Genomic DNA, 12841 nt, shown 5'->3' on the forward strand with positions numbered 1-12841 from the left:
CACAACACTTCCATTTGCTTTGTGTTGAATGTCTGTGTGTGTGTGTACACGTACATATGTATGTATGGTAGATGAGTAGGTAGACACGTGAAAAGGTTTGAGTACAATATATGCATGATGGACGAGTAGACAGACAAGTAGATAACATCGAATACGTTGCCCTCTCCGTTGACGTAAAGCGCCCTCTGTCGACACCTACCGTTGGCACCTCCTTGTTCCACCGTCTCCATGTTCCCACCCTCCTTTCGGTGCGCAGAGGGTAGTCTTGTCACATCCAGGTTAATGACGTCATGGGGAGCTGCCTGCTGTCGCGTGCAGTCATGCTGAACCGTCGCGATGAGGAGGAGGAGTCCTGTTCGGCTGTCCCAGTAACTAGACAACTTACTTTTTAACTGTGTGAAACTGAGATTACAGCGAGCACCCGGATGTACACGCTTTTGTGTTACGATCTTGTGTGTGGACGCGTGTAAAAGTTTTTTTTTATGAATAGCCTCTTTATGACAGTTGTAAACACCAAGTTGTGGCATAAATTAAAGCCCGTTACATTCAGGAAGGTCATAGAGTTTAATGTCTATGTTACACATGATAACTGTTTACTTCCCTTCTCTAAGTTCTTTTGATAGCTCAAGGCTGTGAGGAGGTTTTCCAGTCTTGTCCATAGGAATGGGAATTCCATGATAAACGTCCCATGGGATGGGATGGGATGGGATGGGACAGCACACATTTGTATTTCCCATGGTAGTCGATACTTGATATTGTAAAATAAATTTACTCTGAAATTTGCATTGTCAGACTTTTTAAGCACAGGAAAAATACTTTTTTATTCCAGTTTCATTATGCCATGACTTTGTTAACATGTGTGCAATGCGCAGTGTTGTCCATAGGAATGTTATTACCATGGGAAACGTCCCATGGGATGGGATGGGACGGGACAGGCATAAATTGCCATGGGATGGGATGGGATAGAAAAATATGTCCCATGGACAACCCTGAGGTTTTCTTCTTTATGTCATGATTCTCCGTATTTGGTGTTGATAGGATAATGGTGTATGAGCAGTGTATGTGTCTATGTATGTGTATGTGTGTGTGCATGCATGTATGTGTCTATGTATGTGTATGTGTATGTGTGTAAGTGTAAAAGGTAATTTTTGAAGTGCATGCATGTGGTGTGCACAGAATTTGAGCATCACTGGTCTTGACATTACGTATCACTGGAATGTATGTACAACACTTTTACACTGTGTAGTTATTTTGTTCAATACTCACACCTTTGCTGAAGTTTTGCCTTTAAAGTAATAAAGAATCACTCAGTCTGACACATACTGAAATGCCTACTTTCTTAATGTGAATCTTGCATTGTAGATTTTCATTTGCTGTAGTTGAATTCTGCATTTGTGAATGCATAAACACATACAAGAAAAGATATTACTGGACCACATTCAACAGTCCACTTCACACAAGAAAAAGGAAAGTCAAAATTGGAAGAAAAATGTTTAAACAGTTTTGATAGCAAGAGTCCTACACACAGTTACTGCTGCTCCTGGTGATGTTGCAGCTACAGCGCATGTAGTTGCTCGAGTCTTTAATTTAAAAAAGTAGAATTTATAGTAAACTGCTTAGTTTCTGTGTGGTGTGCTGTGTTTACACGTATTCACACGCTGCAATGACAGCGCCACCTCACCTGACAGACACCTGTGGTAGTTGTTCCGCTGACAACATCTCCGCTGACTGAATGTTGTTGGCTGTGAGACAGGACTTGGCCACCGGCACCAGCCACTTGTTTGTGTTATCATTCTTCACTTGTTGCTTCATCTGGTCTTTGCTGCTACTTGAAGTCAGGATGTGAGTGAGTACAACCTGAGACACAGTCGTGTAGTCACATACTTCACTCTGACTTGTCGTCTGGACTCTCATGCTGCTCATACTGCCATAAACAACTCTCAGTTCTGTCTAGCTGATTGCCACTATCCTTGTCTGTTTGTCTGTCTGTACGTATGTCTGTGCAGATTTTATTTGTAAAAAACTTGCCAGGAGCAGTCCTGCGGTGCAACGGTTAACACCTGATACAGTGAGGGTTAGCTGCACTGGGTTCAGATCTCGTCTCAACCAAGCTGCCGGAGAGAGTATTGCTGCCTTTAAAGAGATGATGTTTATAACATCTCTACTTTAAACAATCAATATATAATTATATAGTATATCACTATTTATAGGTTTTTGGAAAATTATTATTATTGATAAATTCTTACTAAATGTTGTCAATAACTAGACAAACATTTCTGCATTATTCATTGACATTTTTTATTGCTTGTACCATTGCTTAGTTTACATGTTTCAATAATGTTACACGTTTGTTGTTGTTTTTTAGGTTATACAGACAAGCGAACACATAGAAATAGGGTTCTGAATACTTTGAATAATTGAATCCTTACAAAAAGTGTAACTGGTCACTGTCGCAAGACCCAGTGTGTATGCCGTGTGATATTAATGTTGACACAAGTGTTATACAAACAAGACCCACTGTATGATGTTGATGTTTACACTAGTTGTTGTGAGTAAATGTGTATAAATGTGTCATACACAACATGTGTACAACGTCATCAGATGATGACGTCAGATGCCATTCGGTTTGTGTTAAGAGGAGACAATCACAAGTTGTGACGTACACCGGGACATGGAGTAGAACCGGGCATTGAGATCTTCCTCAAGACAGACGACGACTTTTCTCTCCAGACCACAAACACGAGGTCCATCCGTCACCCACACCACGTCACTGCGGGCCGTGGCCACGTCATCGATGTCATCGTCATTCATCACACGCACTGGGATACCCGCTTCTTTAAGTCCCTTCACCATACCCGAGTCGTCACTAATGTCATCCCAGTCCAACAACAGCACGTCTCTCCACTGTAGGCAGGTCGGTGTTGTGCCGCCGTTGGTGGAGGTGACGGTCGTGGCTGTTGTCGTGACATTCTCTGTTAACATTCAAAGTAAGTTTCTTCTGTTAGTTACTTGTCGGAGATACAGCGTACACACTGACAGACACATGGATATAAACACGACGTAAAATAACAGTAACACGTCACAAACACAGCGTCTGAAAGATGACAACCACCAATCCCTGATATCACACTCATCGTCAGTCACATCGTTGAGATGAAGAGGACACAAACATCTACTCTACAGACAGTGCAGCCATGAGGCACAGGTCCTCACATCACAAAATGGAGAAGTGAGTGGTCAGCAGTACCAAACATGTTAAAAGTGTCAGTGAAGTAGACACAAGTAATACAAGTGATGAACAGGTTAACACATGGCAAGATGGCGCAGATGTTACAGGTGAATAGAAATGTTCTAGAAAACTGAGACAAGTTGTGAAGACAGAAACCAATCGACAAACCTAGATAATGATGTCCCACTGTCAGAGATGACCAGTCCACAGAAACCAAGGCTCAAATAAAAGGTCGAAGACGAAATGTGATCAAGAGCTGTCATCCTTTAGTTAGTTAGGCAAACATCATCTCACATTCATCTTCACAAGACTGTTTCTCACCTGCCTGTTATTTATCTCACCGCTAACTCTTCACCTGTCAACAGACGTTACACTACACCAGTGATGCCCAACCTTTTTCGGCCTGCGGGCATTAATCATTTCCGACATGCGTGTCACGGGCCGCTTCACCGCAAAAAATACAAAAAAGAAAAAAATAGAACAGATATCATATTTATTAGAAACAAGTCGTACTTACCATTCATTATGTAGTAATTAGTTCATATTATATAATATTTGAAGTTGTTTACCAGAAACCAACTTCTGAATGTCCGGCTGCATTGTAGAGACACCAAGTCGGAGCACTGAATGTTTGTCCGCGAGGCGATGACGTCAGACGGGTTTCGCCCGTTTCATCACTGAAAACGTTTGTTCACACACATAAGTACTTTGTCACGGACCAGTCTATTAGGAACAGGGGGTTGTTGCCCCTGTCTTTAGTTTTTTAAAGATTGTTGCCCTTACCAGTAACGGAGATTGTTTTTGGTTGCGTCGTGTTTAACGTCAGAACACGACGTCATTTTATGACGTAGTTTTAGTTTGGAAGAGAGTGAAAAATTTTGGAAGAAAGCAGACGACGGGAGACGAGAGAATAGAAAGAACAGGTGTGAAAGTGGTCTGACTGTACATGTGGATACAGGGACCGGTAACAAATAAAGTAGTTGTTTGCCCAGTCAAGGAACTAAGAAGGGATTCTTTGGGAGTGTGAAAGCCCAAAGTAACAGCCGGAGAGGTGTGGAAGAAAGCAGACGGTAGCGGAGTGGAGAGAGAGCCATCAGGCAATCGAGAGGCTGATTGATCCAGCGGCGGCTGTTAATTGTGGTATTGTAGATTGGAGTGGATTTATGAGAGACTCGCTGTTGCTGTGTTGCTGTAGAGCCGCTGCTACTGTGTTTTGGGGATTGCAACTTGAGTATAACTGTTGCTGTTGTGGTTAACAGCCGACTCAAGTTTGCTGAAGGTTGTACGCCGATTCTGCTGAGAGGAGCCGTGGACATCGCAGAGCAGACGATAGGTTCCTGTAGAAAGAAGAACCCGAGCCGGCGATAAGGCGGAGAACATCCTCATCAAAGCCTCGGAGAGTGTTGAGCAAGTGGGCTCCACTCTAGTACCTGACAACGACGACGACACACCGACCGCGTGGAGGGCCGTCGCTGTCGTCTTTAAATTCGTGCAGCAGAGTGTCGGCACTGACGATTTGATTGTCCGCTGATGCCGACAACGTAAAGTAAGACTTTTGACTTTTGAGTTGACCTGTAGAGAGAGAGAGGGGGGAAGGTCGTACCCTCCATTGTTTATCTCCACCGTCAACGTTAGAGGGAGAGTAAGACGGTTTACACGGACTGTGTGTATGTGTGTGATGAACATTAATGAGCACACGGCCATTGCTGGTGGCTAGAAAAGTGCTCGGAGAGACGTATGGTGAGGAGTGTATTGTAACGGACATATGTATGTCGTCTTGGTGACATTAAGAGAACTGTTGTAGCAGCCTGTGCGCTGTCGTAGTTTCGGTATTGAATAATATTTGACGTATATCTTATGATTTAGAACAGACAGGAGTGATAACTTGGGCGGTATGGTTTAAATTGATTTGTTTGAAAGTCTTGTATTACAATTTATGTTTTTTTTTAAATTTCTTTTGGTGTATAATCAATAACAGAACGTCTCATACTGAAGTGATCTCGTGTTTGTATTATTTGAAAGAACGCGCAGTCCGACTGCCGGTCGTGACAAACTTGTAAACATCGTGATCATCCTTAACGCTTGTTTTCGGAGATTTGGAAAAGTTTCTGCAGGCAACACGGCGTAGAAAGCAATTGTCTGCATCGCTCGAAATTTGTCAAGTAGGGATGTCTGGCTTTGCAAGTCAATCAGTTCCAGTTGCAGGTCTGTCGGGGCACTTGACACATCTGCCGCAAATGGATTTTCGAAGAGACGTATTTCATCCTTCAAATCATGAAAATCCTTAAATCTTTCACTGAAATTATCCTTCAAGAGCCCCAGAAGTTCTATCATTCTTTCTTTGGGGAAAGACATTTGTTGCTGCTGATCCTGACGTAGAGATGTACACGTTGGGAAGTGGACAAGCTCCATCCTTCCCGCCTGCTGAATGAAGAGTAGTAATTTCGCTTGGAATGCTGTTATGTCCGCATACACATGCGAAATCAACTTGTTTTTCCCTTGTAGTTTGGTGTTGAGTTCATTCAGATGTCACGTGATGTCGCATAAAATAGCCAAATCCCACAACCACGAGGGGTCGTTCAGCCGAGGCACTTGTTTTGATTTCATAACAAATTCAATCTCATGTCTCAAATCAAAAAACCGTTTAAGTACCTTTCCTCGGCTTAACCAGCGGACTTCACTGTGAAAGAGAACGTGTTCATAATTGCATTCTATTTCTGTCAAAAGTTCCTAGAAAGTTCTGTGGTTCAACGCCTGTGATCTGATGAAGTTTACAGTGCTGACCACACTCTTCATCACATGGTCCACATTCAACACCTTGCCACAGAGATTTTGTTGGTGAATAATGCAATGAAGCCGCAGAGGCTCGGTTCCATTAGACTCGACGACTTTTCTAATAACCCTTGATGCCAGTCCGCTGTGGCATCCAACCATACTTCTGGCACCATCGGTAGTCACTCCCACTAATTTTTCCCAAGGAAGAGCAAGACCCTCTATTACGGCTGAAACTTCTTTGAACAGGTCTTCGCCAGTGGTGTTCCCGTGCATGCCCCTCATGGCCGCCAACTCTTCTGTAAGTTCAAAATCGTTGTTTGTACCGCGAATAAATACCAAGAGTTGAGCGGTGTCGGATGAGTCGGTTGACCCGTCAGCAACAATAGAAAACATTTCGAAACGTGCTGCTTTGTCCCTTAGTTTTGACTGGAGATGTTTCCCAATATCTTCCACTCGCCGTGCAATTGTCGTGCGAGAAAGGCTGACGGCTTCAAATGCATTCTTCTTTTCAGGACACAGTTCCTCCACCACTGCTAGCAAGCACTTTTTTACGCATTCACCGTCGGAAAATGGCTTCACTTCTCTGCTCAAAATGTGAGCAACTCGGTAGCTTGCAATTACCGCCGCCTCATTTTCTTGTCTTTTCTTGCTAAATATTCTCGTCAAGCCTCCAATTTCTTGTCGTAACTTAGCAATCTTTTCTGTGCGGCTCGAAGCAAGGATGCCGCCATACTTGTTCTTTAAATTTGTTTCATAGTGCCGTTTAATGTTGTCTTCCTTAAGAACAGCAACACTTTCTTTGCAAATCAAACACGTTGGCTTGTGTTGCATGAAAAAGTAAAGATCTGTCCAATTTTCTTGGAAGTTTCTGCAATCAGAGTCAACTCTTCGTTTCTTCAGCTCTCCCATTTCACCGGCGCGCAACTGTGAGCCGCCACGACGACATGACAACATTTTCGTACTACAGGCCCCGAAGGGTGTTGAGGGTGAATTTTGTGCAGTTTGACTTTTCTTTAAAAATGGATTCCTTGGTTATTGAACTAACAGGAAAATACACTTCTATGCTAAAATAAAAGTTAGAAATTGTCTTAAAATACATCTTAATCGAGGTACCCCAAGGCGATCCGTCCTGATTTCCACAGGAAAATGACGAAATTCAAACGCTGTTTCGGTATTGCTTCCCTGTCAGAATTACATTGTTTTATACCTTGCTAGAAAGCATTTTCAATCTCTTTAACGACTGATTCAAATATTAACCAATCAAAAGATCACTAATCCCCTTGTGGAATGTGGCGTCCCTCGTTCTCAAACATTAGTTTCCTCGCAAGACGAAAATCAAGAATGAAATCCATCGAAAGATTGAGAGACGCCCCTACGTCGGGATAAATACTTCTTCTTTCCTTTTTTTCGGTTTTCTTTATTACTAACATGCCGATTTCCTGTACTGTGGGCAGAAGCTTCGCGGGCCGGATATGGCCCGCGGGCCGTAGGTTGAGCATCCTTGCACTACACAATACCCACACCTACCTGTAACACTAACACGGAGACTGAGTAGGAAGCTGGCCACGTCACGACCGCACGTGACGCAGTCACGTGGCCTGTCACCTGAGTGACCTTCACCATGATACAGTCGTGTGACTGGCGGGCCGTCTGTGTGGTCGGCCACACCTCGCTCACTGTACGGCAGGACATCACGAAAGTCAGTGATACTCCAGTTCTGCGCGACTTCCCTGACGACGGCCGGTGGAGAGCGGAGGGGTCTGGTTAAATATTCCACTTGCCAGCCGGCGGGTGCGTCTTCATGGTGAAAACTTGCCGCCCACAGATGGAGATGAGGAACTTGTGTCAGCAGCTTGTCACACACAGTGCGGAAGTATCGTGACCTGTGAAAAACATTAGTGTTACTATAGTTACCGTCACACACAAACATCACAAGTTTTCAATTCCTGTCAAAGTATTTTATGAAGTATCAGCAACACAAACATCACTTTAAATCACAATAAACAACAACTGTTTGTCACGTGTTCAGAGTATATCTGTGTTGTGTGTGACTAGACAGTAATTGTGTAACACGTTGATGTCAAGGGGAGGCTACTTGTATACTAAGCTCACTGACACTGTACATAATAATGTGTGTGAATAGCGGTGAATGCTGTGTTGTGTGTGTAGATATGTATACATGCATGAGGGAGGGAGGCAAGAGAGAGTAGATGTCTGTTGTCTGAAGCACAATGTGTAAATATACACATAAATGTATCTTGTACAAATAAAATGAAGGAATTAACAAGCATTACCGTTTGTTACTGACAAGAATTGTGTACAGATGTACAGAACAGATGTGTAAGGACTACAGCTAGTCTCATTTTGTTCAAAACGTACATGGCATGTAGATGATAAAGACATTGTGGTGTAAATTAAAAAGAATAAGTATATCTTACTTTCTTTTTTATTTCATATATGGGAGAAAGAGGATAGGAAAGTCAAACTGATTTCAAAGATAGCAGTAAACATTGTTGTCGTAAATATTTAATTTATGAAAGAAATTCTACCTCAAAATAGATTCTGCATGCAAAGTTCTTAATAAGGAAGGTTTTATTTTTCGTTCTTTTGAAAATATCTTAAAAGCACATTCAGTATTATTATCTGGTGCTTAATGTAGAACACGTGACCACGCCAGCCTCTACTTCGTTGTCTACACTTGCTTCCCATCCGTTGTGACATCCAGTACAAACTGTCCGTGCTGTGTTTTAATTTGTTTGCTGCCAACTGCCCTGATTATTTCTCTCAACTGCTCTTCCCTTACATCCCAGCTACACAACTCCACTCCTCGTCTGATGATCGTCTCCTGACTCTTCCTGTCACCACCACAACAACATGTGGCCACAGGATGTTTAGTTATTGTGCAGCCAAACAATGGAACTCTCTCCCTGTCCATACCCGCCACCTACCCGCTATTGAATCCTTTACACGTGCACTGAAAACACATCTCTTTCTTAAACATTACTCCTAACAACCTCTCCCATAATGCTAGTCCTTTGTCACACCCTTCTCTGTGCAATATTATGTTACTCTCAGCTCTTGTTCTTATTATTTGGTTTCTTTTTGTGTTTTTTGTATTTCTACTTTTTTGTATTTTGTATTCTCCTGTATTTTATTGTTCTTTTTCTTACGGTAGTTGATTCTTTTATAGTTCATATGTTATTTGTGTTCCTGTCCCTCGTATGCTGTCCATGTTTCGTTCCTGTGCTTTATTGCTGAAAGCATGAGCATTATGAGTGTGAGTATGTGATTTACAAATTTTCCATTTATTATTATAGTTGTTGTTATTTTGGATGTTGATTATGTATTAAATCAATCGACTGGTGTAGTCATCTGTTCCACATCTTTGCTCATCTTCGTTGTCTTTAACTCTGTGCTGACTGTCGCAATGTGTTCATCAGGACAAATCACAACTTTCTCATTTCATTTTACCATCAGTCTTGAATAGAGGCGGACTGGAGCTTTAAAGGGACCCGGGCATTAATTACAGATAGGTCCTTCTCCTGATGCTTATACGTACACAATATTATTCTATAGAAACAAAATAGACCCACCGGCCCACCGGGAATTGCCCAAATGCCCGACTGGCCAGTCCGCCACTGGTCTTGAAGCACTTACATCTCGGCATCTCTTACTTTTATACCTAGAATTTGAATGAAGTCTACGGTTACGCGAGCTAGTGGTTCTTTCGGAAGGTCACGAACTAATATCCCTGGACTGCTGGCAGACGATTTTTTCCAGTTACCTGCTAAAATGAGTCATTAGACGACATTGCTTCGGGTTTATTCACATTCTTTGTTACGGCTCGCCGAGACGAACAGCGGATCACCTCGCAAGAGGCCAAGAGTGAGTCTCGGCTAACAGACAGCAGTCCATCAATACACGTCCATGGGAACGTCAAGGTTTGTCACCTTGTTAACCACGTATGGCAGTACGCGCATGAGTACATGTCGCTGCAAAAGGCGTGTGGGAAAAAAAATTGTTTACCCAAACGGAACTTGCGTAAGCAGGGCTTGTGTCCTTTCATTGAAGAAATATACCCTGTTAAAAACCTCTAGGTGATTGTAAAATCACAGCGAGCGCTATTTACCTGTGTGTCTATCATCACATCACACGATGTTCTACTCACTTCACTTCATCAGCGATGACGTACAACGACCCTCCACTTGCTGCCTGTGACAAGTCGTTGACAGCCTTCTCCACGTCTTGGCGGTCATCAAGCTTATACTGCAGGAGGTGAGGCTGACCGGGTGATACACCTGCTGACTGTTGTGTGTTTACTGTCTGCAGCAACAGGTGATACAGCATGATGCTCGCTGCATGACTTATAGTCCAGGTACTGACAATGTAGACGTGGTGACCACCAAGCAGCCATTTTATACCCATCATCAGCAGCACCACAGTTTTACCTGTACCGGGCGGTCCGGTGACAAACACTGTGGGAGGCGCCGTGTTCAGCAGGTGAACTTGCTCCGGGAAGAGTGTGATGACAGCAGTGTAGCACTGTCCTGTATGTGACACGGCCTGACCCAGGGTCTTGACACTCACACGTGGAGGACTTGTACATGGCACAGTCACTGTTGTCGCCGGACCGCAGAACCTGTACAGTTACATCCATTGATGTGTTACCAAAACAATTACTTTTATTTTACAATTTATAATATGTTAACTGTCTTTCTTTCCCCAAATAAAAATATACAATTTCTATCAAAACTAAGGAGACACTCATTTCACTTTCTTACTTATACTATCTGAAGACGCTTTCTAAAGCTTATTTCTATACTCGACACAATAATCTACTCCAAATTACAAGTTGAAGTACCCCAGCAGAGTGAAAAAAAGCATAATAATAAAAATGTGGAGGTAAAATATGTTAATAGTTCAACAAGTTTACAGACTGTAGTTAGTGACTTTGAAGAAACATAAGTATTCAGAAAAAACAAGAGAGTAATTATAACACTGTGACCATGGTTCGCCTCTGGCAAACAGTCGCTTACAACATCTTTATTGTTTTGTTGGACCTGAAACTACATCAGTGAGTGAATACAGGTTTAATGAGCTACACATGCGCTGTAAACGCACCACTTCTGTAAACATCACTCCTAACACACTTTCCCACCATGCTAGTCATATTTTCACACCTTCCCTGCTCGTCTTCCTTTTGCAAAATCATGTTACTCTCACTTCTTGTTATTAATTGGTTCCTCTGCTTTTTCTGTATTTTTTTATTCGTCTTTAAAACAATTCCTTAGTTTGTGTGCTATTAAATGTAAATGGATTGAGCATGGGTATATATAGTCATTAGATATTTTCTATATGTTCAGTAACCACTGTATTGGGTGGGCTCTTATGATATTAAATCCACCTTATAGAAAATGCATGATCAATAACAAGCAAAAGAAATGTAAACAAGTTATTTAGGTTAATATAGACCAGTGTCCACTTAAATTGGAATGCCTGCAGTATTTTTTTTTTTTTTTTTTTTATTTTTTTTTTTTTTTTTTTTTTTTTTTTTTTTTTTATTTATTTTTTTTTTTATTTTGTTATTTTTTTTTTTTTTTATTTAGGTATTTTTTTTTTTGATAAAGGAATTAGATTTAGAAAAGACATTAAATTTGCTAAAAAAATTTTATATAGTCTTTTCCTTCTTATTTCCTTAGTTTTGATGATCTAAGAAAACATTTTAAATTTAACAGATGTACCACATTATCAAGCTATTCATGATGGAAAAAAGTCTGCAGCCATCATGCCCGATGAATGGCTAATACCAGAGAGCACCAACATATATTTCTGGCCTACCTCTATGCACACTCCACCTGGGTCAAAAACAGAAAAAACTCAGGCCCGAACTGGAATATTTTCACCTACCAGCGGATAATTAAAAGCACATGTAAGATATTTTCTCTGTTTGTGCTCATTTTATTACTCCTTGTCTGTTAAAAAGTTTTAAAATGTCTTCTAATGTACTAATGATAAATTGAATATAGTACATATATGTTGTACATATAGTACATATATATTGGCCATACTATGCCAGAATGTTTGAAAGAAATTTAGTATTTGATACGTTACAAATTAAATAATTAGTACTACTTTAGTTTGTGCTTAATTGTGATAATTCTGTCTCTTGTCATATTGTATTACATGTTGACAGCTTCATACCAAAACAGTGTGAGGCTTCTCTAAAAGTCAGAAGACAAATAAGCATTAGCTACCTATGGGATGCTTCTGACTGTGGTTTTTAAAAAAAGAAAACCTCTTGTTTTTCTTCAGCTTTCTAAATACACTACTCAGATTAAATTATATTGTATAGAAGAAAGCATAAGACCTTTCTGGTGATTTGTTACCAAAATTGCTTGTTTTAGGAGTCCTGGCTATGAAACTTCCTACAGCAGTACATCACCAGTTTGTACCCCAACAATATACACATCTTCATTACCAAATGGATAGTTACAAAGGTTATCATTGTACTTCTGTGATTCTTATATATCGTATACATGGTTCTTTTTTTAAAATGCACTTGGTGGAGTTGCTTGATTTTACTACTTTGTTGTACACTAGGAACAAAACAATAATATGAATGATGTTAATTAAAGAGATAGCTGTAAGTGTTTTTCAGTATCATGTACCATTCTGAAGTCAAAATAAAAGAAAGATCTCGCTCCCCCAATAAGTTAGAGCTACTCCCCCCAGCACCACCAACACCTGTGGGATCAGTTATCCCACAAACTTCGTCTCCTGTCAGACGTGTTTGTCTTGTGGAATCTCACTGCCCACAGCCAGATCATTTACTTCTAT

The 12841-nt window shown here is 41.2% G+C and overlaps 2 protein-coding genes across 2 annotated transcripts; both read right to left on the reverse strand.

Annotated features, from left to right (window-relative positions):
• Positions 1–1705: 1705 nt before the first annotated feature.
• On the reverse strand, positions 1706–10514 carry LOC112556317. The gene is made up of 4 exons (XM_025225193.1): positions 10173–10514; positions 7532–7887; positions 2664–2972; positions 1706–1857 (listed from the first exon to the last, which is right to left on the reverse strand). Exons 1-4 carry the CDS (start codon positions 10430–10432, stop codon positions 1826–1828), a joined length of 957 nt encoding a protein of 318 aa, XP_025080978.1. The 5' UTR covers positions 10433–10514; the 3' UTR covers positions 1706–1825.
• On the reverse strand, positions 5661–7084 carry LOC112556316 (general transcription factor II-I repeat domain-containing protein 2A-like). Its single transcript, XM_025225192.1, has 2 exons — positions 6504–7084; positions 5661–6467 (listed from the first exon to the last, which is right to left on the reverse strand). The coding sequence occupies exons 1-2, from the start codon at positions 6956–6958 to the stop codon at positions 5960–5962; spliced, it is 963 nt and encodes a 320-aa protein (XP_025080977.1). The 5' UTR covers positions 6959–7084; the 3' UTR covers positions 5661–5959.
• Positions 10515–12841: the final 2327 nt, after the last annotated feature.

This window comes from Pomacea canaliculata, linkage group LG2 (assembly GCF_003073045.1).
Source record: "Pomacea canaliculata isolate SZHN2017 linkage group LG2, ASM307304v1, whole genome shotgun sequence".
Taxonomy (NCBI): domain Eukaryota; kingdom Metazoa; phylum Mollusca; class Gastropoda; order Architaenioglossa; family Ampullariidae; genus Pomacea; species Pomacea canaliculata.

Bases quoted from the DNA above. Each gene is read 5' to 3' on its own strand.
- LOC112556317 (XM_025225193.1), bottom strand. From the start codon at position 10,432: ATGATGGGTATAAAATGGCTGCTTGGTGGTCACCACGTCTACATTGTC. The intron at 2,973-7,531 runs GTAGGTGTGGGT...GAATGTTAACAG, and splicing joins TCTCCGTGTTAGTGTTACAG to AGAATGTCACGACAACAGCC. The intron at 1,858-2,663 runs GTACGTCACAAC...ACTGTGTCTCAG, and splicing joins GTTCTACTCCATGTCCCGGT to GTTGTACTCACTCACATCCT.
- LOC112556316 (XM_025225192.1), bottom strand. From the start codon at position 6,958: ATGTTGTCATGTCGTCGTGGCGGCTCACAGTTGCGCGCCGGTGAAATG. The intron at 6,468-6,503 runs TGCATTTGAAGC...TCGCACGACAAT, and splicing joins CTGTGTCCTGAAAAGAAGAA to TGCACGGCGAGTGGAAGATA.